The 27,361-nt window shown below is 40.4% G+C and overlaps 1 protein-coding gene and 1 long non-coding RNA gene across 2 annotated transcripts; one reads left to right on the top strand and one right to left on the bottom strand.

Annotated features, from left to right (window-relative positions):
• Nucleotides 1-141: 141 nt before the first annotated feature.
• si:ch73-196l6.5 (riboflavin transporter 2) lies at nucleotides 142-8,557 on the top strand. The gene is made up of 4 exons (XM_022207840.2): nucleotides 142-300; nucleotides 3,048-4,070; nucleotides 6,145-6,268; nucleotides 6,376-8,557. The coding sequence occupies exons 2-4, from the start codon at nucleotides 3,079-3,081 to the stop codon at nucleotides 6,583-6,585; spliced, it is 1,326 nt and encodes a 441-aa protein (XP_022063532.2). The 5' UTR covers nucleotides 142-300; nucleotides 3,048-3,078; the 3' UTR covers nucleotides 6,586-8,557.
• An 11,724-nt stretch (nucleotides 8,558-20,281) lies between these two features.
• Nucleotides 20,282-20,627, bottom strand: LOC127536078 (uncharacterized). Its single transcript, XR_007945084.1, has 2 exons — nucleotides 20,492-20,627; nucleotides 20,282-20,388 (listed from the first exon to the last, which is right to left on the bottom strand). It is a non-coding gene; the product is annotated as an uncharacterized LOC127536078 (long non-coding RNA).
• Nucleotides 20,628-27,361: the final 6,734 nt, after the last annotated feature.

Here is a 27,361-nt window from a genome sequence, read left to right as displayed (position 1 = left end):
TCGGCTCTCATGATCCCCTTAAGCAGAATTAATGAATTCTGGGGATTCTTTGACAAACGGCTTGAAGGCAAAGAAATAAACAAATAAATGAGCTGCTGGAGTTTGTGAACCATGTGACGCAGCAGTGATGCTCCCTAAAACCGGCCCGACAGTGACGGTGCTGAGGGTTAACCAAACCTGAGCCACGGTTGGCTACGTTCTCCCACTCCCACTCAGCCGCCTTTACTCCTCCAGAGCCTCCTGGAGGACTTTGGTTTCTTTCTGGACACAGACGACTTCAGACGCTCCAGCAGGAAGCACGTGAGTATCTGCTCTGATGTAGTTTTAATGTTCTAACAGCTGGAAATGCAGCTTGTGTTCAAAATGTGCAGGTTTTTTTAACAGTAATATATGAGAAATTCTGTTTAAAAGCTCCAGAAAGTCGAGTCTGAGCCACTTTTTTGAGGGTTCTTTTAAAATTAAGACGCTTTCCGACTATTCTTCTTCCAATTCAAAGCCTCCTCTGCTCTGCATGCTGCTGCTTTCTAAACAAACACGACTCATCTGATGTTTTCTCAGCTGATGCTGCAGTTTCCTTCACTAAATCCACTCAACATGGATGAAATGAGGCTTTTCTGTTCTGCTTTTTATGCATTTTTAGTCAGCATGTGACTGAAACATATTTTTAAGAAACATTAACCAAACGTGTGAATAAGAGTCACGTACCGCACAGTCACACATTAATCCGCCTCAGTGAGTTTTTATTCATTTTTATTTTAATCCTGAACTCCTCATATTCATTTATTCCACATTAGCTGTAGCCTTTTTTATTTTAACTGTTTACTAAAAGTTCATCTTATCTGAGCCTCACATGATTAAAGACAAACCGGTTTCACTTTAATCACAGACGCTGATTGTTTTGTCGCTCTGGTTTTGGATATTTGCAACACAATGAACCTTTACAGTCCTCAGATCCTGTGATTAGTTTCCTCCCTTTGTATGGAAACACACAGAAAAGCTTTTATTTGGCTGAAATTTGGATGAGTTTGTCTGTTTTTTATTTCTTTTTTGATAGAAAACGAATCAAAATGATGAAAAAAATACCAAATATTGGAATTATTTGTCAAGTTAGAGCCACTTTTATGGACAAAACAAGCTATTTTTCCTTCTACATTCTAAAAAAAAAACAACTTTTAAGTATTTAAAGGATTATGTTTAGGTGAAAATTGCAAATCTTAGAATAATTTGTTAAATTAAAGGCACTTTTACAGACAAAACTAACTATTTTCCTTCTAAATTCTCTAAAAGGGCAGCTGTTACACATTTACAGAAATATTTTTCAGCTGCAGTGCGAATATTGTGTGGAACCTTTACGGTCTCCTCCCTTTGTCTGGAAACACACAGCAGAGCTTTTTTTGGGCTGAAATTTGGATTATTTTGTCTGTTTTTAATTCTTATTGATGGAAAATTAATTTGATGGAAAAAAACACAAATATTAGAATTATTTATTAAGTTACAGCCACTTTTACTGACAAAATATACAATTTTTCCTTCTAAATTCTCTGAAACAGCAATTCCTTTTTATTTAATGGATTATTTTTAGGTGAAACTTGAATATTGGATTGTGTTTGTGTGGACTCCAGCCTTTAATATGAGGCTTATTTTCATCACAATTTGTAAGGAATTTCCTGAATTTTAATAAATCTTAGATTAGTGTTGGTTTTTAAATGATGTAGCTGAAGTTTGCTCATTTTCAGAAACTATAAGATGTTACCTTCCAAATAAGTTTCATTCAGATATTTTGGCCATAATGTTCTGTTAAAATCTTTTTAGTTTGAGTACGATGAATGTATAAAAATAATAATGTTGGTTAAGAAATTGAAAAAAAAGATGCACATTGACAGTATTTATACACCAGATTGTATTTTTTTTCATGTAGATGTTTATATAAACTTTTAGTTTTGTGTGTGACACATTTGATTTTTCATGTTTGAAAATGTGCAAATATTTAAATATTCTCATTCTGGAGCCGAGTTTAAAGCCAGTTTACGTCAGATACCCATAAAAGTTTATTATATAGCAAAAGAATGAACATTAGTTAGATATTTTTTATGCTTTTGAGTAAAGGATGTCTAAGAGATCTACCATCATGTGTTTTTCAGTTTTTAAAGACTGTATCTGACGTAAACCCTAAAAACAAATCGGCCTAAATCTGGCTTGTAAACAAAATACTCTTTCTTCATTGCTTTTAATTAATCAATGTTTTTCATTGAGAATTGTTTTTTAAAAATAACTACAGATCATTGTAAAAATGCAGAATCTTGGATCAGTTATTGGTGTCCACAGAAGCCACTAAAAATACTTGAAAATGTAAAAGAATTAATTAATTGCACTTATTTTAGTTATGCTATTATTTAATTTAATTAATTGACATTACTTTATAGAAATCTGTCCATACTTTGACATGAAAGAGTCTTTGTTTTTGTAATTTCTTGTCTAAAAAAACAAAATAAAGACCACAATTAAATGTTGAAAAGCAATAACTATTTACCATGACTCTGTAAATCACATATTTCCATTCATCTAATTTGCATATGAAAAGCAAACAGGAAGATGCAACTCAGGTTTCACGTGAACAAACTTCCATTTGTTACTTTTATAAAAACATTTTCTTACGGGTCGTTCCATCTGAACCGTCAGATGTTTAGAATCATTTCTGCTCAACCATCTCAGATTTACGTGACCATTTAGAGCGTAAAATCTGATATTTATAAACATATTTGTTAAATTTAAGGTTTCTGAGAGATTCTTGTCCAAAAAGCCAAATTACATTGATCCTGATTCAGCGTTTAAAAGAATAAAAAGGGGAAAACTCATTGTATTTTACCAACTGTTTACCAGAACTTTTCCGCAAATCCAGGAATCGTATATCCAGAAATCTGAGTTGCATCGTATATTTGTGGCTTTGCAAAGTTCTACCATTTTTCTGAGGCACGTTTAGACATTCATCTGTGATTTAACGCTCACAGAGTTTATTTTCTAATTTTTCTGTGCTGTTAAACTTCCAGATCATTGTATTCTAGAGACCCGTCCTCCATCATGTCTCTGCTCACCCACCTGCTGTCCTGCCTCTTCGGTTTGGGCTCCTGGGTCTCCATCAACGGTTTGTGGGTGGAGCTTCCCCTCATCGTCCCTCAGATCCCTGAAGGCTGGTTCCTGCCCTCCTACCTGTCGGTTCTGATCCAGATGGCCAACGTTGGGCCGCTCTTCGTCACCCTGATGCATCGCTTTAAGCCCGGCGTCCTGAACGAGGCGGCCGTCGTCTACGTCATCATCGCCCTGGGCACCCTGGCCAGCTTCCTGCTGGGCTTCTTCTGGAAGGAGACGCTGGTGGTGGCCGGGGCTCCTCGCAGCGTTGCCCTGCTGGTCCTGACCTTCTTCCTGGCCACCGTCGACTGCACCTCCTCCGTCACCTTCCTGCCCTTCATGATGCGGCTCCAGCCTCAGTACCTCACCTCCTACTTCATCGGGGAGGGCGTCAGCGGCCTGCTGCCCGCCATGGTGGCTCTGATCCAGGGCGTGGGTGTGGTCCGCTGCGTCAACGCCACCCAGTCCACCAACCGGACTTCCAACGCCACCTCCGAGCTCCAGGCCCAGTACCAGCCAGCCAGATTCTCGGCCGAGGAGTTCTTCTTCTTCCTCAGCGCCATGATGCTGGTGTGTCTGGTGGCCTTCATCCTGCTCAACTACCACCCGTCGGTCGATAGGGAGAACCCCAACAGCCGCTACACCAACGGGGTGAAGCAGAAGGCCCAGAGGGGCAGGAAGTGGGCCGAGCAGAAGCCCATGATGGAGCCGTACGGCCAGAAGAAGCCCAGAAGCAGCTTCGGCAGCGGCTCCTACAGCTGGCTGCAGGTGTCGTACATCTTCGTGGTTCTGGGTTGGGCCAACGCTCTGACCAATGTGGTGCTGCCGTCCGTCCAGTCCTACTCCTGCCTGCCGTATGGGAACAACGCCTACCATCTGTCAGCCTCTCTGGCCGCCGTGGCCAACCCTCTGGCCTGCTTCATCACCATGTTCTTCCCCATCAGGTCAATCGATGCCTAGATGTAGATGGAAACAGGAAGACATGATCCAGGTTTCATTAAGAATGACTGGTTCCAACATGGGCTACTAATTTAAACACTTTCTTAGGAGTCGGTCCATCTCAAGTCACCACATTTATAGAAATATTTCTACTTAACCATCTCTGATTTGCCTGAAAATTTTACAGCATAAAATATGGATGTTAATAAAGATATTTCAAAAGTTTTAGCTCAATACACCAAATACTGTACGAGATAAATACTTTTTAAATAAAAACAACATTCCGAAAACGTTGACAAAAATGGAACATTTCACAAAGGTTAAAGGTCAGTTCAACTCAGACTTTTAAAAAAAAAATTCTACTCGACCAAATCTGATTTCCCTGAAATTTGTACGGTATAAAATATGAATATTTACAAGGATATTTGTCAAATTTTAGCTCAATATATGAAATACTTTCCGAGATGCTTTTATTCAAAAATTGCTCACTTTCAGCAGGTTTTTTCCTCACATTGTAATTTGAGGTTCTTTGATCAACAATATCTCTATTAAAGTTAAAAACCAGAGTAAAGTTCATCCTCTGAGGAGCAGAAATGTTGAATAGTTGAGATATTTCAGTCTGGATGAAGACATTTGGATCAAATACTGACAAAAATAGCAAATTCTACAAAGGTTGAAGGTCATTTAATCTCAAATCATTCTTTTCGACCATCTCTGATAACCCTGAAAACGCTCCAGCATAAAATATGAATATTTATGGAGATATTTATCAAATTTTATCTCAATATATCAAATCATTTCTGAGATAAACTTTTTTTTGAATACTGCTAGTCTATTCATGTACAGCACTCTTTTTGGCACAAAAAAATACAGAAGAGCTTAATATCGCCAAAGAAACGATCAAGTAAGGGGCAATTTACACGAGGACCATCTTAGCAGAAAACGCAAAAGTGGCGTCTTGTCATTTCACGTTTAGACGAGCGGTTTTGAAGGAAATCTGCGTATATATATATATATATAGTGACTCTATAGTGTGTGTAATTTGATTGGATATGCATGCCAGGCAGCTGGGTGACGCTGTGATAAAACTCCGCCATGTCTACGTGCATGCGTACTATCTCCCTTTTCGGATCTCCGCCGTGGTCAATGTTCATGAATGGAATCTGTACAGATTCTGTACGTTTGTTGGTACGACTCCTGTCGTGTACATAGAGCTGCCAGAGTTGCTTGTAGGATGGAAATAATCACACATCTTTGTTTACGTCCTTGTACCGGCCGGCAAACCAAAGCACCGGCGCACGTATGTGACGTAATCACGTACGCGACGTGGTCAGATCTCGACAAAGTTTTGCGTTTTGCCGTTTAGACGGAAACGTAACGGCGGAGCGTTTTCAACTTTTCCACTCTGGAGGCCGATTTCAAATTTTTGCGTTTTTAGCCCCAAAACGCCGTCCTCATATAAACGATAGGGTGTTTTGTTGAAATATTTTGACTTTTTTACCTGCAAGCGTCCTCGTGTAAACGGCTCCTAAGGCTGCACTTCCTGATAATTGATTAGTTGTTTGATATATGAAATTTATTGCTATTATGGAGGAATAAAACCAGAAAATATTCACACTGAAGAAGCTAAAAATCACAGAATTTTGTAAATTTTCTTTAAAGCATGACTCACTCCAGTTCAAAGAAGTTAGATATAAATATGAAAGTTTACAACTAAGCAAGTATTTCGAGAATCATCGCAGCTCTAGAGTTAAATATTTATTACGTTTGTGTCTTGTTTGTGATTATTATTAAATTGCTGTAGTTTATCAGATGCAAAAAAAAAACAACAAGAACATGATATTGAGATTTTATAGGAACATCAACCGCTAAAAAACCCCAATCAGGCCACTGGTGTGGATAAAAACTCAGTACCAGCAACTTTTGAACAAGATTTAACTGAATTTTCTGACATTTAATGTGTAAAAACTTGATTTTTAGTCAGGTTAGTTTGATCTAGTTTGTGTATCTATGGTGTTTTATGATATTAAACCGGTTTAACCTGAGCCAGCCTTAAATTAGAATGTTTTCTGTGTTCAGGTCTCTGGTGGTGATGGGAGTTCTGACCGTTTGTGGTTCTGCTGTTGGAGCTTTTATAATGGGCATGGCGGTGCTGAGTCCGTGTCCTCTGCTGGTCCACGACTCTGCAGGAGCCGTGATCATCGTGAGTTCTTCGTTTCATTCTTCTGTCCTGAGATGATGATCAGTTAGTGTCAGTGGAGCTCCTCACACAGGTGAAAAGCCTTTAAACCCTCACCTGTCCGTCCTCAGGTGTTGTCCTGGGTCCTGTTCGTTCTCTCGCTGTCCTACGTGAAGGTGATGATCGGTCTGATCCTCAGGGACGAAGGCCACGGCGCCCTCGTCTGCTGTGGAGCTGTGGTGCAGCTCGGCTCGCTGCTGGGCGCCGCCACCATGTTTCCTCTGGTCAGCGTCTTCGGGTTCTTCTCCTCGGGGGATCCCTGCAACACCCGGTGTCCCTGAACGCACCACAGACTGAAACAAGTTCATCTGAAGATTCAACATTCAAGAACTTTACTGTCATACACACAGCAGAAACACAGTGGTTACCCTGAGCGATGAAACGGTTTCCCGGACGATCTGAAATCGTTGGAGCTTCAGGAGACATCAACTGGACCTACCAGAGATACCCACTTCTCAAGTCCAGTTGATGTCTCCTCAAGCATTTATATAGAGGTCACTGTAACCGTAGGAGCTTAAAGAACTGTAGAAGCTTCAGGAGGCATCAGCTGTTGAAGCTTCTACCAGGGAAGTCCAGCTGATGTGTCCTGAAGCCCCTACAATTCTTCATATCCTGAAGCATATATGTGGAGGTCAGGGTCATTTTAGAAGCTTCAGGAGAAATCAAGGAGACTTCTCCAGTCCAGCTGATGTCTCCTGACGCATATGTGTAGAGGTCATGGAAATCATAGGAACTGAAGAAATGTGGGAGCTTCAGGAGACATTGACTGGTAGTTTCTTCAAGAACCTACCAGTGAAGTCCAACTGATGTCTCCTCAAGCATATATGTAGAGGTCACTGTAATCGTAGGAGCTTGAAGAATTGTAGGAGCTTCAGGAAGTCCAGTTGATGTCTACTGAAGCTCCTATCATGACCATGATCTCTACATGTATGCTTCTCGAAGAACCTACCAGCAAAGTCCAGCTGATGTCTCCTGAAACTCCTACAATTCTTCATATCCTGAAGCATAGAGATAGAGGTCATGGTAATTGTAGGAGCTTCAAGAGACATTAGCTGAACTTCTCCAGTCCAGTTAACGTCTCCTCAGGCATATGTGTAGCCGTCATGGTAATCATAGGTATTGAAGAAATGTAGGAGCTTCAGGAGACATCAGCTGGACTTCTCAGTTGATGTCTCTTAAAGCTCCTTATTATAACCATGACCTCTACACATGTTCATCTGAAACAGGAAGTATTCAGTCTGAGGCCTGTTTATCACTTTTATATGCTATGATTTATTATTTTCATGTGAGTCAGACTGTGTCTGCTGAGAAATATGTGCTAAAATCTGCAGCTGTAAATATTTAAATGTTCAGAAAATATTCATTTGTTCCCCACAAACTATACAAATTCAATATATATTATAAAAATTACTATCTGAGCTCAACCACACACAAAGCAACAACTTAGCCCAACAGTTTGCATCAGTTTCTTTGAGTTACGGCAGCTTCTAATGAAATGATCTACACTGAGTTTAGAGGATTTTTTTAACGAAAGAATCTGAGGCATAAACACATGTTTTTGAGTGTTTAAGCGAATATTTCCACATTATTTTAAAATTTTTAGTGTTATGGACTTAATTACTATAATCACATTTTCAAGTTGATAAATTTAAATGCACAATTTAAAATTAACTTTAATTTCTGACCTCAAGGTAAAGAAAAAGAATAACTTATTATACTCTTTTCATGGAGTTAATTCAACTTGAATTTAATTTTAAACCAATTAATGCAGAAATTTGAGTTTAAATTGACACAGTTAACAGTTTTATACCAACTGACCTGTCTAAAATAATGTTTGCAACTAAAACAGTTTGTCCAACTCAGTAAATTTGTTTTAATATGCACTAAAAACACAGAAAAAGCATCAGACTTTTGTGAATGCGTGTTTTTACTCTCAAAAATATAAATTATGAGCTGCAACAACTGTAATTACATCCCTGTATATCTTATTGTATTTTTAATTGTCACCTGGTGCTGGAATTTAGTGTTTTCCTTTGTATAAATAAAGACATTTATGCCTTAAAACGATGCAAAAAAGTAGAAATTGGTGCTAAAAATTCATCAGAATTCAGGAAATTAAAGGATTCATACTGCAGATGTCCTTACACAATGTCTTTTTCTCCAACATTCAAGGAAAATCCAATTAATCTAACAACAAGCATGACACAAAAAGGCTAAAAAGTCACTTAACTATATTTTCTTTCATTTAAATTTCCTGTAAAGAACCGAAACTCAACTGAAAAAGTCAAAAATCTCTTGTTTTTTAGTTTGAGTCCATCAAAGAGACAAATAAATGATAAAAACTGACTCATTAAACACATGTGAGAAGAATCTGTGTAGGAAAAAAAATGAAGTTTGAAGTACACTTAATGTTTCTCATTCTGTTTACTTTATAAAAACTATCAGAAACAAACACGTTTTTCTTATTTATCACTTTTAGCTGCAGAGTTTCTGTTTCTTTCTGTTTATATGCGACTGTTTGTAGAAAATCTACTTTGTAAAATACTCTACTGATTCTGTAACTAAATGTTTTATTTACATGTGTTTTAATCATTTTGTAAAATAATATATTACATTTAATAGTAAAATTCCACCATGAAATAAACCTGATTAACCTGAAAATGTAGTTTTCTACAAATACACAACTTTATTCTTTTACTTTTAATGAAGAAGTGCTCAGTATTTATGTTAAAACATAATATATTATAAATATCATGATTTTAATTATTCTAAATGAGACTTTCATTTGGGTGTAACTTGACTAAATATTAATATTCTATTTATTTTATTTAATAAAATATTACACTACATGTTCAGAACGAGCCTTCCCATGCATCTTTGTACCGAAAAAAAAAGAAAATGTCTGCATTTTCCTGTTATTTCTGACCATCTGATCAGGGGCGGATCCAGATTAATTTTAGTGGGGGGGCACAGGGGGTACAACAGATATTTTCCGGACCACGAAAAAGTTGTAAAAAAAAAAAAAAAAAAAGAAAGCTGCTACCGACCTCTCGCTTTTGCAAAGTATTTTTCATGTTTTTTTTGTCTCTTTAACCCAACAGGAAAGCTGTATATGACATTTTCATTTTGGACTGTTAACACTCAAATTCTGATGGACTTGTTTCCTTGTTTATGTGAATTACAGCATCATCAGCTGCAGCATCTGCCTGTTATGTAAAACTGGTAAGCTCAACGACAGAATCCTGAGGGCAATTAAGGGACAAATATTGTGCAAGAACAGCACTGTATACAACCCTGTCAATTTCCACTTCTTAGAATGTTTACGGACAATTATCACACCTAAAATAAGAAATAATATTCTGTACTTTTAGCAACTAGTTCTCAGCTGTAAACCGGAAACATTATAGTGTTCTGTATACTAATCAGTCTAAATCAAAATGAGTACTACCCAATACACAGTGAACAACAACAATCTGAACCCTTGATCTGTGGTAAAATAATCTGGACTGCTCTGTGCAGGAATGTAAATTTAAAATACAATAAAATACAGTAAGTAGCAGTCTGTACTTTTAACATTAAACCTGAGAACAATAATAAACAGTAACAATATTCCATATTCTTAAGTCGTTTAATAGTTCACAGCTCAGCAAACATCATCGTGTTCTGCATAGAAATCACTAAAAGCTGCTCTCAATAATCTTCCACAGTGAGCAGATGTTCTTGTGTTGCAGGTCCATGGTCCAGACGTGGACATCGAACAGGCCGGGGGTGTCTGGCACCGTGGACTTCCTAGAGCACCTCCTCTTTTTGCATTCTTCATATGGGATGGAAATAAAATAACGTTGGTTTAGCGCGTCCATCAAAGGCCTGTAGGTGTGAAGCAGGAAGCCCTCCACAATGAGGATGTGAGTCTCCTCCTCCTCAATGTGGTTGGACTTCAGGACCATCTCTGTGTCCAGGGTGTTATTAACGCCATGAGACTTCTCAAACTTCACCGGGTTCTCCAGCCACACGTAGATCCTCCTCATCATGGCGTCCATGTCCAGAGCAGTGATGACATCGTACTGCTTAAAGCCATCTTCACCAACTTCAGTCTGATCCTGGGGCTTGAAGAAGTCATCCTGATGGACCACGCAGCAGTTGGGGTTTAATGAGTAAAGTAAGAGCAGAAAGGAAGCTGCCACTTGGACGCCGTTCTTCCACCCAGAGAGGACCTCTTTCTGCTGTCGCTGCTACACATACTGCCCTAGCGGAGGTTTTAGGTTGAACATTCCTTTTAACCAGCCCCTCAGGTCTCTTTGAGGATTTTGGATGGAATATTCGGTTAAACCAACATTTTAGGTGCATGTCCAGGGATTTAAGGTGGAATGTTCCTTTAAGGTGGATGTGTGAGGACCTTCTCGGTGGAATACTTCCTGAAACCAACCTTTTAGGTCAACAGTCAAAGATTTAAGGTGGAATATTCCTTTAAAACAACTTAAATTTCATGTTTTGATCATTATCAAGTGAGAAACCTCAATCCAGACTCCTCATAATGACGTTTGAGATTTATGCTGCTGTTATTTGTTTAGTCCAGACGAAAAGACAGAAATCCACAACTGTAATTTTATTTCAGGACTCAGTTATTAAATGTCAAAACAATCCATGTGACTCTAAAAACTCAACAGCTTTACAAACTCTAAGATTAAACTCGCCACAAGGATCCAAAAGAAGTTGGACTTCTACATGAGCGCTTTAATTATTCTTCATCTACTTCCTGAAAAGTTTGGTCAATAAAAAGGACAAAAACTAATATTTTCAGCTGAACTAAAGACAGACTTTGTGATTTTTCTGCTCACATGCTGTGTTGTTGTAAACTTAGTGTTTCAACCCCCTGGAAACCAGCGTTTGTCCTTTTTTTGTGTCGCTCCTCGGCGACCCTAGACAGCTGGGTCATAATGTTTTTTGAGCAACAATGCTTATGACATGAAATGACCTCATATACCCTGGGAATACAATCAAGCTCAAGTCTTTAGGTTTTCTATTGATATCAGTCCATTCTTAAAGGCCATATTTGTCCCTTTACCTCAGTCATGCAGCCCAAGCACAGTAGTGTGTATTTCTGGTACATTCATATTGTCCGAGAGGTGTGCCACCTGAATCTGACAGGGGTATAAGTCTAAATCAGGTCAGTACAGGACATCATAATGACTCAGTAATGGTCAGACAGCATATTGTTGATAATGAGCTTTCCTCCTTGTACCCCTGCAAATGACTCCTTGGATCTAAAGGCAAGATGACTCAAAAGGGCTCTGTTCTGATTAACTATAAGCCTTTGGGAGTCAAAGTCAGTTTCTTCAGGTGTGCGTTTTCCAATCCTGCCACACAGCAAGGGCACATTGACTTCCTGCTGGATGAGATTGCCCAGCTCAGTGATGACCTCTGATAGAATTGTTTCAGGAAACCTGATTATGGCTGCATTCCAAAACACACTTTTTACATCCAGTGCATACTACAGCTGCCCTCACGGACGAGTAGTCACACTTTTGGGAAATGTGCTTTAAACTTTGAGTGCTGTGGTCTGTTTTGCAAAATGAGCTGTCACATGCAGACTTGGTAGCTCAAGCTTGTTTATACTCAAAACACTGATGTATCTGTGGGTCAGAATGGGGTCAAAAAAGCATGCTGGCTTGCATACTGCAAAATCCAACTGCATACAGTATGACAGTATTTTTTGGGCATACATTTGACATTATGCATTGGGACATACAAAATATCCCCCCCCCCATACTGTTTGGATAATATAGATGATAGAATGTAGCCTCTGGAACCATTGTTTTACCATGTCAATTGCATCCAGTCTGTTTCTGTGAAGGCTGTTGCTGGCAAATCGTGTTTTATCTCGTATACTGCCAGCCTTTAACATTTAAGGACACAGTGTACAAAAAAAAAAAAAAAAAAATCACAAACTGTACTGTGCTTAACTTTACAGGAGACTTAATCCAACAAACACTGGTTTTGTTACAAAATTTAAAACAAAAAAAAAACACATTCTTAAAGAGTTCTGTACAAGTTCAGCTTGAGTCTTGTTCAATTTATTTAACTGAGCAATTTAAGCAGGTTCTCTGGTAGGCAGACTCCTAGAAGAGCATTTTGTTGTATAAAGATTATAAACTAACCCACAATTTGCCATTAAACCATGTATGGAAATCTAAAGAAAAATACTTTAATGTTGACAAAAAACCATTTATTGAAAAATTGCATTATTTAAAATTCATTTTAATCTTAGATTCCTTAAAACCAAGTGTTGTCTTGTATGGTCAGTGTTCGGCATCATGGGTTTCCTTTAATTCCACCTGGAAGAACCAACAAACTGTTAGGGCAAAGGAAACCTTACGTATTCACAATACAGGTGTACGAGCAGAACAATGCAAGCCTTTGCATAATGTAAAGAATTCAGGTAGTCCATTAAAAATAAATCACAACGTAAACATATGAAGGTGCATGACACCTGTTCAACATTTATCAAAGACCAGTTTAAAGGTGGGTCTTTTAATCTGTTTTGCTCTGTGATCCACTGAAATCTGAAAATGGTGTTGAACTGATCAATTCCATGAAATGAATTAAAGAAATGTTACTTAACCAGCTTAAATGTTTATAAGCAATATGTAAATAATCAGCATGAACTTTCCATAGAGGAGCCAAGATGAATCTTTACCTTTTGATTTCCCAGGTTTTCCACTGTAGGCTTCCTGCTGCGCTTTTCTGTAGACAGAGAGGCAGAACTGTTAACGCACCATGAACTTCTAACAAAGTGTCAACACAAATTTTTCCATTGCTGCTCTTATTGGTTTGAAATGGGTGGGGCTCTGCTGGGTATGTACTGACAAATATGAGTAGCATTTAAATCTAAAATAAAAAAATATGTTGTCTGGTGTTTAACTGAAACTCCATTCCTGTACCTTAAAAATATAAATAAAAATATGCCATCATCATTTTTGCATTTTCTATATAAATTTGTAATGTTACATTTAATATGCATATTTATTTTTTTTTAAGTACATTTTCATTTTGCAGGGATTTGCTCAAACCAAACTTTTGACCTGATGATGGCTTACACTAAGGAATTCCATGCATTACCATGACCTCTGTTCCTCCGCTGACCATTCCTCTTCAAATTTTTCTGCACAAGTCCATTCATGAAAAATGCTTCAGTTGTGCCATTGTTTGCCTTCTTCAAATCTAGGAGACAAGACACAGTCAAAGCACTTTTCTCAAACGCCAAAGCAACACTACAAAAAAAAAAAAAAAAAAAAAAAAGACAGACCTACACTCACCTGAATATTTAAAAGGATGCCTTTCTTTTGGCCCAACGCCGCCCGGCCGCTCACACAGACACTTGGGCTCCAGTAATTCAGTGCACTGGATGCCACAGTCCACTAAAAGTCTCTTTGATGGCGACACTTTCAGCATTTCCTGATCAACCACTGGACTACACAGTTCCTCGTATCTCACCTGATCGACCACTACACACGCTCCATCCTTCTTCATGCCCATTCCATGTTGTCGAATCAGCTGGGATGCAAAAGAGATTTTCTCCTTCGCTGCAGAGTTAAGGGGGAATGTTTCTGCCTCAGGAGAGCAAGGACTTTTTTCCTGTTCATTCAAAATAACAGATTCCTGGTTTGGGCTTTGACCAGCTCCAGGTTCAGAAGACCCATTTTCATCCATGCAATCTTCACAGGAGGTAGATGCATCTTTACTCTGCAGAAGCATTATGGAAGTTAAAGGATTGCTTTCAGATGGAGCCATGTTCTGGTCATGTTCTGGTCCTCCATTTTCAGACACAACCTCATGGTTTGCCTCTGGCTTCATTGGAAGGTTTGGCTTGTCAGCTGGAGTACTGAAAATGAGGCAGCTTTCTGAAATTTGACCAAAGTCAGAAAAGGAAAGCCTGCAAGTCTGTCTCCTTTCTTTACTAGCTTTGGTAATTAGGTTGTCATTTTGGGTTGACAGTCTCTCATTTTCAGTTTCCTCTGTCACCTCAGTTACTTTAGACTCAAGCACACTGTTCAGGAACAGCCACTCCTTAGTGGGGAAAAAAGGGGCAAGAGACTCAACAGACCAGACAGACTCATTCATTTTTCTCTTTGTCTGACAGCTACTTAAACACATTTGGTATGGAATGATCTCTGTTGTGTTGTCTTGTGTCCCTGTTTCTTCGCCATTTTCTTCCTCTTTTTCAAGCAGCCTATGGGATGCGTTTCCTGAATGTAGCAATTCATCTCTGTAAATGAGGCAATGACTTGCAGAAGAAACCAATTCCATAGGCTCGCTGTTTCTTGACTCCGACAGTGGCTCAAAAAGAGGACAAGGCAGCCTGAGGATCTTGAGCATTTCACAGTCTGTAGAAGAAAAGACACCCTCAGCATCATTAACATCGATGCTCTCAGTCACCACTGAAACATTCTTTGTCTCAGTCGGGCTCAGATAAGCAGACTTTTCATGCTCTACTTCAGTTTCATAAGAAGACAGCTGGTGAGTGTTCCAAGGCAGCCCCTCGTCTGCCATTTTCAACACTGCTGTCTGTGATGTGCAGCCTCCCCAACTCATCAGGATGTCAGGAACAGAGATACGCCTTTCTTTGACAACCTCGTCCTCTCTTTGAGAAGAGGTTCCTGTGGGATGTACGATGTTAAAATCATGCCTGACTGTATTATTTGTGCAGGACCTGTTAACCTGGGAGTCTTTTGCATTGCAGCGGAGTAGCATATAGTCCTCAACTTCAGTTGAGCTTTGCTTTTCAGGCCTGGAGCTTGAGGACATTGGGGAGTTCGAGGCAGTTGCATTTCCAGAGTCTGAGCTCACAAGTGGGCAACCCTCATTATGGCCACCGATGCCCATCTGTGTGGGTTCTGTTTGGACTTCACAATTCACGGTTTCCCTTACAGGGACAGTACGAGGCAGGCGAATTCTGTGGCTCTGACTTGGGTTTTGGTAGAAGGGAGCGTGAACCTGGGGACGGAGCAAGCGTCTGTAGTCAACCGGTTGAATATGAGGTTGCGGTAAAACATAGGCTGGAGCCTCCATGTAAGGGGGAAGAGGGAATGGGTTCATAGCCATACCATAGCCTGAGAGAAGGTAAAAACAAGCAAAACATATTTCAAGTGTATTAAGTTGATTGTACTGAGAGAATAATATCTGGAACAACCACCAACGCACACGCTTTGGGGGAAAAAAAAGGAGTTAAATTTGAGCAACTGTTAAAAAAAATCTGCAATAATGATTCAAGTTCCCCTTTCTCTCATATAGGCTTATTGGCCATAGTGTTGAATGACACTGTGCCCATCCCATATAAATATATACATGCATCTACAAAAATATCCAGAACTGCAAGATCTTTTTCCTTTCCATACCTTAGGTATGGCAATCAAAGAAAAAAAAAATATGAAAAGTACAAAAAAATTACAACTCACTCATGCCTGGGAAGCCAGCAAAGGGGTTATAAGATGAGGGCATGGGCCACTGGTAGTGAAAGAAAGGGGGGGGAGGTAGAGTTGGTATATAAAAAACAGGCCGGGCAAAGATGGGATGTTGGGGATGAGATCCTGGGTTCTGGCTGATGCACTGCAGTCGTGGATCCTGCTGCATTGAATTCATCATACCACTGTTGACTTGAGAAGGCAGGTTCCCTCCATTCTGTCCTGGATGAGCTGGTGGAGGTCTGTTAACATCTGCTGGCCCTGCCGTTGCCATGTTCAGCCTACGCCAAAATGGAGGAAGAAAGACCACCGTGGTGATATGAACAGTCTATTGGTGTAGTAATTAAACTAAATTGTACTGGACCATACACATTCTGTTATGTTAACCACAGGAAAGAGAACACATTGAAAAGATATAGTGTAGATCAAAAAAACATGCTAAAGAAACATCGCACCATACAGAGATAAGAGAATGTAAGCTGTTCATTGTAAATGTCAAGTGCACCCTCCATCAGTCTAAGACCGGGCAAATCACACTCTAAAGACCACACAGGATTAACAATGCTGGGAAAATTATCTGCTTTTGAATTTGCCCAGTGCCCACTCCTCAATTGTCCACAGAATAAACAAATGAGGGTCATTATCAGGACTTTGGGAAGACTGAGGTCACACGCCTGAATTTGCCAAGAGTCTGCAAATATGTAATTTAATGGCAAAAAGCAAATAAACAAAAACCTTTTTAAAAAAATGCTTCTCGTGCCAGAAGTCATTAAAGTTTCTACACACCAAAATGAGATAGCATGCAAATGAATTTGACTCTTTATCTTTTAAGTTGAACTATGCTTTATGTACCCTTTACTGAATAACTAAGGAAAGAATTACCGTTTAAAAATGCTCAATGAGGTACTGACACCTCCATACAATAAGGATTTGATATTATATATGTATTTTCAATGTTGCCATTTGTGATGATAATAAAAAAAGGCATTTTACCTTGCAAGAAGCTGAAAATGAAAATCACAGTCACACACACACAGTGACTACAAGTGAGTAGCAGGCACAGCTGAGGTTAAGTAGGTGCTGATCAGACAAGTGTGTGTACTATCAGCTGATTAGTCTCTGAGGCCTCTTGCAGGTCTGAATGCTATTATTTCATCAGAACACTAGATGGAGATAGACTCCTGTCAAATAATGAGGTTCTTCTAAAGCTGTTCTTTTTTTTTTTTTTTTTTTTTTTTGTCTGCAAGTCCGCTCAAAAATGACACCAACCACCCATGGTGTCATTGCTTAAGCTTCATGTGCAATTTTTTTTTCTTCTTTGTGACTGTGACCATCACCTGTCCTTATGGCAAATTAACCTATCATGTTTATTTCAAGCTGTTTCCTACATTATGCCATTGAGGGCTGTGCACACCCAAGTGAAACATAAAACAAACACAGGGCAGACAGAAAGGTGAGGCATAGACAGTGTTCTAAGAGAAAAGGTGCATTTTATTTGTTTGTACTCTTTAATTCACACCTTAAAACCAGTTACAAATCTAAAACCCTTCACAAACACCTAATACAATAAAATCCCAACTGGATCAATCATGAAGATGTCAGGAGGCCACAAGAAGGATAGATAGAGCAGAGTGAGATCCACAGACACTAACCCAGCAACCTCCACTGACTCAGCGACCGGAGGAACAAACTCTGTTGAGTTTTGGTAGGTGCCGGTGTGGTGGGTCTGGCATGCATGAAAACCTCCACCAAAAGGAGGGAGCTGTCTCCTCCAGCCTAAGGAGGTCCACACAGCCCCCCCGCAGGAGCCACCAAGCGGAGACCCAGCCCAGGAGCCCGGAGCGACCCCCCCCCCCCCCCCCGACACAGCCAGAGCCCCAAGGCCCGCGCAGCAGGACGGGCCATAGCGGACCTCCACGGCGCTCCACCGGCCCACAGCCCCACTTCCCCCATGACCCCCCCCCCCTCCACACCACCACCACTCTCCCCCACAACCCGACTCCCCCGCCCCCCACAATTTTGGCAATAAATTATATAAACAGCTGAGCACATGAAACAGTGCATTAGTGTTGAATTGGCGACTCAAGTATTATGTTAAGTGTTAAGTATATTAAGAAATTAATACTAGAACAGAAAAATACTGTACAGTAATTTATGATAAAGATAAATGTTACTAGTGGGCTGCACAGTGACGTACTGGTTAGCACTTTCGCCGTGCAGCACGAAGATCCCTGGTTCGAGTCGAGGCCTGAGCCTGGGATCTTTCTGCATGCAGTTTGCATTTTCTCCCTGTGCATGCGTGGGTTTTCTCTGGCTTCCTCCCACAGTCCAAAAATATACTGAGGTTAATTGGTTACTCTAAATTGTCCGTAGGTGTGAATGTGAGTGTGATTGTGTGTCTGTGTATGTAGCCCTGTGACAGACTGGTGACCTGTCCAGGGTGTCCCCTGCCTTCACCTGAGTCAGCTGGAATAGACTCCAGCACCCCCCATGACTCTAGTGAGGATAAAGCGGTGTATAGAGAATGGATGGATGGATAAATTTTACTAACTGATCCGAACTGCAACAACTAAATGATTATCAGACAAAGAAAAATACAATCTGCAACAATTTTGATGATTTCAACATTTCAGTGAACAAGCCAGAAAACGATGAGCAGCGGTCTTTTCATGAAGCAGGTTTATTGAAAACTCTGAGTTTCTTAACCCTGAAATGAGGAAAACTCCGAGCTTTCCGTTTCATGAAGCGAGGTAACTCTAACCAGGGAATGCGGGGTAACTCTAGTCTGTTTCACAAAGAGGGGTAACTTCAACTCTCGGTCAGTTACCGCAGTAACAGACTCTATGAGTTGAACCTGGTCAGCAGCAGGTTTATCTGAGAAAACCTCCAGTTTCTCACTGTCTCCGCCCTCTTTCAGCCACACACACTGTTTCATTTCCTCATTCATTCAGTCAGTAAGCGAGCGAGTTTTGGCGTAGAACAGCTTTTATTAACGATCCAGTGGATAAAGGAGCAGCATTACTGCACAGATAATTAAATATTCGTCGGTAGATTGTTATCAGACCGAGCATAAATGTTCTCGCATTTCCGGACAATTATCGGTTTGAGCGGTACCATTTCAAGTCCATAATCTACATAAACAACCTAATCCGTCCTTACATTTACATTACCAACCAGTCATGCTCTCACATCCAGCAGATATTGTGTGTTGCGCTGCGGTTCTTTGCAAATGGAAGTTTTTATATGATGTCAGAGATGCAGAGTAAGACAACTGTATGCAGGACAGTCAGAAAAGTTTTCCTGGCTCTGAAACGACTTTTACTCATCATTGTGGTTTTCCTGGACACAAAACCTGTCAGAACATCAAGGAGGATCCATGGGATTGCAGGTGAATGAAGTAGAGATCTGTTAAATTCATTTTAAATCATATTCTGTTAATGACATTGTGCTGCAACCTCAGACTGGGATTAGTCATTTGATTTCTTTTAGGATTTCCCAGTGTGATTGGCTGCAAAGATGCACACACATCCCCATCACAGCTCCCTCACATCATGAACAGGAAGTCCATTCACAGCATAAATGTGCAGGTAGGCTACAGGTAGACTGACTACTGTTTCTAAATGTTAAAGACTGCATCATAGTTCAACATCTGTCATTCTCTGCACTGTCCAGATCATATGTGATGCTGCATACATCATTTCTAATGTGGAGGCCACGTGGTCTGGGTCTGTTCATGACTCCAGGATTTATGGAGAGTCTAACCTGAGCAACAGACTGCAGCGTGGTCAGCAGCCTAAAGATTTTCACAATAGAATTCTCTTGTCTCTCTCCTTTAATATACTCTGATGTATCCACTATACATTACAGGAGAGTTTGATGGCCTTCTGCTGGGTGACAGGGGTTACCATGCCAACCCAGGCTGATGACCTCATACCCTGACCCTGAACCAGGCCCCCAACAGAACTTCAACCGGGCTCACTGCAGGACCAGAGCCCGGGTGGAGATGACCATAGGCCTGCTGAAAGCCCGTTTCCAGAGCCTACGTCTCCTCAGGGTGACCCCTGAGAGGGCCTGTGATATTACTGTGGCATGTGTTGTTCTTCATAATATTACCACTATTAGAGGAGAGCAACACCCTGCCCTACAAACTGAAGACCCAGATGATGACCCCATCCACCTGCAGCTATCCAGGACAGCAGAGCAGTCAGAGACACCGTATGCAATAATCACTTTAGAGTTTAAGTCACCATCATCACCACCACAGCAAATAAAGACATGATACATATTTCATTTGGTCTTCTTTATTTCCTACAAATAAAAGATAGTTCAGTTCATGTTCCAGTAGTTAACATAATTCACCTGGGACCATCACCACCTCTAATTTGTACTCCAGTATTTCAATTTCCAGATCTGCCCTCCTAATCTGTTTTTTGGATTTTTCTCAGCAAATGCATTTTGTAAATCTGTTTTACTGATAACTGGGAATACATAGAGGACATTCAGTTATACAGTTGCACATGAATTCCACAGAATGAAGCTCTGGTGTTTCCTGAACATCCATCTCACTGTGTCAGTCTGTGCAGTGGAAGCTGAGGAACCATCCTGCTGCTGTCCAGCCATGCTCTGTTAAAAAGGATGAGAATGTGCAATACTTCAGTGTAGGCTAAATGTCACACTCTATATTCCACCCAAAATGTGAATGAGAAGAGAACTATCAGTAACACACCTCTGTATGCCTTTCTGGATCCCCCTCTGTAAAGGCAGCAGACACAGTTTCATCCTCTTCATCCTAGATCAGTGACATGTTTCAGTAAACTTAAACTACCATTTGGAGAAATCTTTGGAGTGTTGCCTACTTACAGTTACAGTACAAGGTCTAAGACAAAAAAAAAAGACACAAAAGAGAACTAAATAATCATATATACATGTGTATATATATATATATATATATATATATATATATATATACATGGATGCAGACATTTAGACTGTGTGTGGATAAAACAACTGCACAGTCAAACAGCCACTTAATATTTAGGCTACTTTACAATGTAAAACATGATCAACATGAAGTACCTCCATGAGATAATGCCGAGGTCTGACCTGTTTGAACAATGTTTTTATATTTCATCTGAAGCTGCTGCCATGTGCGCTTCTCCCCCGCGAGATTTCACCTAAATGAAATAACTTAATATTCTACCATTTAGACAGTTATTCCCTGTAATATTATTACGATTACAAAGGACTACATTTAAACTTACGCATTGATCCGGGCAGCAGTGTTCTCTACGCTGTCTCTCTCTCTTTTGCAGCTGTCTTTTGCACTTCTTTCTAAAAACGTGTTCAAACTCGCCATATGAGCGCGTTAAAAACTTCCAGTTCAAAAACGCGCTTAACTCCGAGTGAAACTACTCCGAGTTGATTAAACCAACTCTAATCAGCCGTTGTGAAACCGAAAACTCAGAGTTTTCTATCTCAGGGGCCGTTTACACGAGGACGCTTGCAGGTAAAAACGTCAAAATATTTCAACAAAACACCCTATCGTTTATACGAGGACGGCGTTTTGGGGGCTAAAAACGCTAAAATTTGAAAGAGTGGAAAAGTTGAAAATGCTCCGCCGTTACGTTTCCGTCTAAACAGCAAAACGCAAAACTTTGCCGAGATTTGACCACGTCGCGTACGCGATTACGTCACATACGTGCGCCGGTGCTTTGGTTTGCCGGCCGGTACAAGGACGTAAACAAAGATGTGTGATTATTTCCATCCTTCGTACCTTCAAGCAACTCTGGCAGCTCTATGTACACTACAGGAGTCGTACCAACAAACATACAGAATCTGTACAGATTCCATTCATGAACATTTACCGCGGCAGAGATCCGAAAAGGGAGATAGTACGCATGCGCGTAGACATGGCGGAGTTTTATCACAGTGCCACCCAGCTGCCTGGCATGCATATCCAATCGAATTCCACACACTATAGAGTCACCGTATATACGCAGATTTCCTTCAAAACCGCTCGTCTAAACGTGAAATGACAAGACGCCACTTTTGCGTTTTCTGTTGAGATGGTCCTCGTGTAAACGGCTCCTCAGAGTAGATCAACTCAGAGTTGTGGAAGAAACTCAGAGTTTGTTAAACCTGCTTCGTGAAACAGGCCCCAGATTACATAAGCAAACACATACAATTAGACAAAATATCCAAAAAAATACTCAGTGCAATATATTGCTGGATGATGTGCTAAAGTCAACTTTATACAAAGAAAAATCTGGTCAACGGAATAAATGTGTGTGTATACAGACAGACAGTACTCTCCTGTTGAAGATTACTTTGCATGAATATGAAACAAGCCTGGACAAAAATGATGGTACCCTTAAAGCTGCTGTCCGGAGTTTGAATCGCAGCGTCTCCCAAAACACTGTTGGTCCCTCCCTCTGATTTCGCCCCTTTATTTGTACACGCGCGCAGTACATGAGAGAAGTGCCCGGAGTGCTGCAGCATCTTGCCTGTTTTGCTGTTTTCCCCTCTTCTGCATTTAGTACATTTAGTAAATAATAAAGGAATTACGTTAGAATGCTGTATTGAGTCTAACTTGTCCTAATACCAAAATAACATGAATCTGCTAGGACGAACGAGTAAAGTTTCAATATGTGATTACACTCGTGTATCCCTCTGGATGACGTTGTTTATCAAACTTAGTGCATTTACGCGTGTATATGTGTTACATTGTTTATTTATTTCTATCTAGAGTTCAGAATTGCATGACTCCTCTGACGAAGAGTATGTCCCAGACGCCCCAACATCTTCCTCCAGAGGTCGGGCATCTAAACGAAGCCGTCAGGCGGGCTGTGGAGGCCGTGGTCAGGGAGCGACGCGAGCACCCCGAGCCAAAAAACGTCCTGCAGTCTCTTGGCCTGACAAGCCGTGGGATTGGTAACTTTTCTGGAAGTTGCTGAGCCCTGATGCTCTCTCCTCCACAAGCAAAACAAATGTGCGCGCGGTTGCGTAGTGCGTAGCTCGCCCACCTCTGCATGGGCTTGCTTGCTGTGCGCGTAACCGTTGATTGACAGCATGACAAAGCTGAAGCTCGAACTTGATTGGTCGGCAGCGACCGGCGCTTTTTGGAATAACATGGGGGTCTATGAGAGGAAGGCGGAGCTCAGGAATAAATTTTCATATCGCGTTATACTAACTTTATATTATAGTATCGAACTAGACTAACACATTTAAGCTTTGTTAAAAAATGATACATAAATTGAAAACAAACGGAAACTCCGGACAGCAGCTTTAACTTCATATTTTGTTGCACAACCTTTTAAACCAGTCACTGCAGTCTGGTGATTTCTGTAACTCTCAGTGAAACTTCTGCACGTGTGGACTCCTGGTGAGCAAACTGCTCCAGCTGTCTCAGGTGTGAAGGCTGTCCTTCTCCAGACTGCATGTTTCAGCTGCTTCCACAGATGTTCAGTAGAATTCAGATCAGGGCTCATTGGAGGCCACTTCAGAACAGTTCAGTGTGTAACTGTGTGTTACACTTCATCATCTAGCTGCGTCGTGATGTTAGCCCTGCCTAGCATCGTTAGCTTAACGGTGTTCTCCATATGTGCCCTCCTACTCTCGAGTTTCTTCATTTTCTCGGATAAATGTTTCATATCTCTTACTCCTGAAACAGTCCATGCCGTTTCTGTCCCAGCCGTTTTATAGAGCAAACACAGGAAGCAATATAAAGCATTTGCATGACTGCATCCAGCTAGCCAAGCCTTCCTCTTGTACCAATTATGAGAGAAGCCTCTTGTATAAAATTCACGTTTCTCGCTGGTTTGCTGACTTATTTTGATATTAGGTTGATCTGGGCCTCGCTGTTTTATTTTGATTTTTCCACCAATGTTCTCCTTTCAAATGGATTTAGGAGAAGACATCGTACATTTTCACCGTCCGTGTCGCCCATCATTGTCACTGTCACAGTTATCCACCGCACTCACGCATGCTCACTTGGCTTGGGGCGATATCATCAGATTCGACGAGGCTGATTGGATAAATTTCTGTTGCTATGTCGAATCTCTTGTTGGTCATTCACTGCTCTGCCACAGTGGAAGGGCGATTTCTCCAGTGCCCCAGCAGGTCAGCAGAGATGAGCAGGAAACTATTTTCCCCGAAAATTCTAATTAATATTTTGTACATGACAAATTTAAACACGCATGTTGCTAAAAGGTAACTGATTATTGTTTATTTTAAAAAATATTTGTTTTAAAAATGAAAAACCAAAAACAGTGGGGGGCAGCACCTGAGCGCCCTCTATTGGCCAGCCGCCACTGCTCACTCGTCTGGTCTGATGCAGTCTCCATGATGACGTTTCACGAGTACGTGAGAACGCAATTACAGACAGTTACGTCCTGAGAAACGGCCACAGTCTTCTTACAGCAAAGGTACAAAGCTGCTTGTCTTCTCCTCTGGCATCAGGAAACGTCTTCAAATCCAAACGAAATATAATCCAAAGATCAAACTAATGTCATTGGTGCATTCAGGTGCTGTTGGACAACGAAGTTGAGTTCAGGAGCGTCGGAAATCGGAGTATCAGTAATGTAAATTACCAATGGAAATTTTGAGGGAGCAAACGGGGTGGCCAATCAGATCACAGGGGGGATCACTGCACCCCTCCGCCACTCGTGCCCCCACGGAAGATCCGCCACTGCATCTGATAAACAAAATTGTTTACTATTTGAGAAAATTAAACTCAAATTTAAAAATATAATCATATTTCTGATTTATTTTTTCTATATTTTGGTGTTGCTGGTTTTCTTTCACTATATTGTTGAGAATTAGACGGTTTTTGTACTCGTTCTAACACATATTAGATAAAAATAAAGATAGAAATGAACTCTTTGCTCAGCTGCTGGTCAGATGTTTCCATAAAAACTGATTTTCCAAACAGGACTAAAACAGAAGCAGAGCAGCAAAGTCAACAAACAGTTTCTGAAAGTTTCAGACTGACAGAAAAAAACCCGTGATGAACCAGCAGGTGTCAGTGTAACACAGTAGACCTAGAGTAATCCACCAAGTAGAACCAGAGTAATCCACCCAGTAGAACCAGAGTAATCCACCCAGTAGAACCAGAGTAATCCACCCAGTAGAACCAGAATAATCCACCCAGTAGAACCAGAGTAATCCACCCAGTAGAACCAGAGTAATCCACCCAGTAGAACCAGAGTAATCCACCCAGTAGAACCAGAATAATCCACCCAGTAGAACCAGAGTAATCCACCCAGTAGAACCAGAGTAATCCACCCAGTAGAACCACAGTAATCCACCCAGTAGAACCAGAATAATCCACCCAGTAGAACCAGAGTAATCCACCCAGTAGAACCAGAGTAATCCACCCAGTAGAACCACAGTAATCCACCCAGTAGAACCACAGTAATCCACCCAGTAGAACCAGAATAATCCACCCAGTAGAACCAGAGTAATCCACCCAGTAGAACCACAGTAATCCACCCAGTAGAACCAGAATAATCCACCCAGTAGAACCAGAGTAATCCACCCAGTAGAACCACAGTAATCCACCCAGTAGAACCAGAATAATCCACCCAGTAGAACCACAGTAATCCACCCAGTAGAACCACAGTAATCCACCCAGTAGAACCAGAATAATCCACCCAGTAGAACCAGAGTAATCCACCCAGTAGAACCAGAATAATCCACTCAGTAGAACCAGAGTAATCCACCCAGTAGAACCAGAGTAATCCACCCAGTAGAACCAGAGTAATCCACTCAGTAGAACCAGAGTAATCCACCCAGTAGAACCAGAGTAATCCACCCAGTAGAACCAGAATAATCCACCCAGTAGAACCAGAGTAATCCACCCAGTAGAACCAGAATAATCCACCCAGTAGAACCAGAGTAATCCACCCAGTAGAACCAGAGTAATCCACCCAGTAGAACCAGAATAATCCACCCAGTAGAACCAGAGTAATCCACCCAGTAGAACCAGAGTAATCCACCCAGTAGAACCAGAGTAATCCACCCAGTAGAACCAGAGTAATCCACCCAGTAGAACCAGAGTAATCCACCCAGTAGAACCAGAGTAATCCACCCAGTGGGCTGCAGGAGCTAAAAACAGCATTTCATCCGGTTATATAAAAGTATCCTGCAACAGAAGATGATTTCTCCTCACTAGATTCTTTATAATGTGGATCTTTAGTGTTTCTGCTGCAAGATTCTTTTTTCTTTTTTGTTTTTAGCTGAAATCAACATCTTTGTTAATGAAAATATTACTAAATGTCAAGGTGTTGATGGATGCAGGACTGAGTTCAGATTTAGCTTCAGTTTATATTTAATGTTTAGACTGTGACACCTGGATGGATGAAAGTGGGGGCGGGGGGGGGTTGTATTATTTTGTGGTCATTTTGCGTCACATTTACTCATTTTCTCTCACATTTTGGTCATTTTGTGGAAGATTTTGGTTGTTTTTGCACATTTCTGTGTTTGCTTTGCATCACTTTTGATCATTTTGCATCAAACTTTGGTTGTTTTTTTGTCACATTTTAGTTGTTTTGCATCTTTTTGTGTTCTTTCTGCATCTCTTACACTGATGTTCACACTATGATACATCCCAAAATATTGATGCTCAAAGTTGGTTAAATAGAAAATAAACAGAAACCAGATTTAGTCTTTAGGTTGTGATGCCTAGATGGAAATAAAACTGATCTGGTGTCAGTTTTCACTAGAACTCAAACATGTTTTTCCTCCTAAATGTCCTGTGTCTATCTGCTGGACTGATGAAGTTCTGAGGGTCAGAAATGATGGAAAAAGTCCATTAAAAAGTGATAAATCTGGACAAACCTCTGTGGACTTCAAGGACCTGGAAACATTCATAGTATGAAGGTAAAACTTTGCATGAATTCACTGAATGTACTAAAGTTACTGTTGATAAAGAATGGCCCATTTCACATAACAGCATTTTTGCACTTCCCCCCCCCCCATTTTCAGGGGCTAATAATTTAATATTTGCCCACTGTTGGAGCCATTCAATCATTTAAATCAACAAAAAACTGTTCCGTCTGAGTCCTCAACAAAATTCATTGCTGTTGGAAGTTTATTTCTGGAAATATTGAACCTTTAAAATGGCTTTGTGGGTGTTTTAAGGGCAAAAATGCAAAAAATCCCAATGTGAAAACGTGAAATTCTCAAAATTCAGCCAAAAATATTGCACAGAACTTAATTTTAAGTCCCAAATTACAAGTAAATAAACTCTGAACACAATCTCAACAACAACATCTAAAATTACACCAAAAGACTGAAGTTTGTCATAATTTTAGCTATTTGCAGTCAGATGTAAGGGACATGTCTATTTATATTTTCACAATATGTCATGTTTCTGCAGTAAAATGTCTAAATTGTGTATTTTTTAAAAGCACAAACAAATTAGTACATAAACCACAGCATGCAGTATGTAAAAAAAGCTGAATGACATCATATTTCTGCAGCAAAATATCTAAAATTCTTGACTGATGCTGTAAACTAATGTATACTTTGTTGATTTTTGTGTACTTACAGGATTTGAAATGTTGAAAAAGCAGAGAAATTTATGATTCCAGTTTCC

Source organism: Acanthochromis polyacanthus, chromosome 11 (assembly GCF_021347895.1).
Source record: "Acanthochromis polyacanthus isolate Apoly-LR-REF ecotype Palm Island chromosome 11, KAUST_Apoly_ChrSc, whole genome shotgun sequence".
NCBI lineage: Eukaryota > Metazoa > Chordata > Actinopteri > Pomacentridae > Acanthochromis > Acanthochromis polyacanthus.
Note: the sequence above shows the minus strand (reverse complement) of the source record. Positions and strands in the feature narration are given on the sequence as shown.

Excerpts from the sequence above, each read along its gene's own strand:
- si:ch73-196l6.5 (XM_022207840.2), top strand. The coding sequence starts at position 3,079 with ATGTCTCTGCTCACCCACCTGCTGTCCTGCCTCTTCGGTTTGGGCTCC. Across the intron at positions 4,071-6,144 it reads ACCATGTTCTTCCCCATCAG|GTCTCTGGTGGTGATGGGAG; the intron begins GTCAATCGATGC and ends TTCTGTGTTCAG. Across the intron at positions 6,269-6,375 it reads CTGCAGGAGCCGTGATCATC|GTGTTGTCCTGGGTCCTGTT; the intron begins GTGAGTTCTTCG and ends GTCCGTCCTCAG.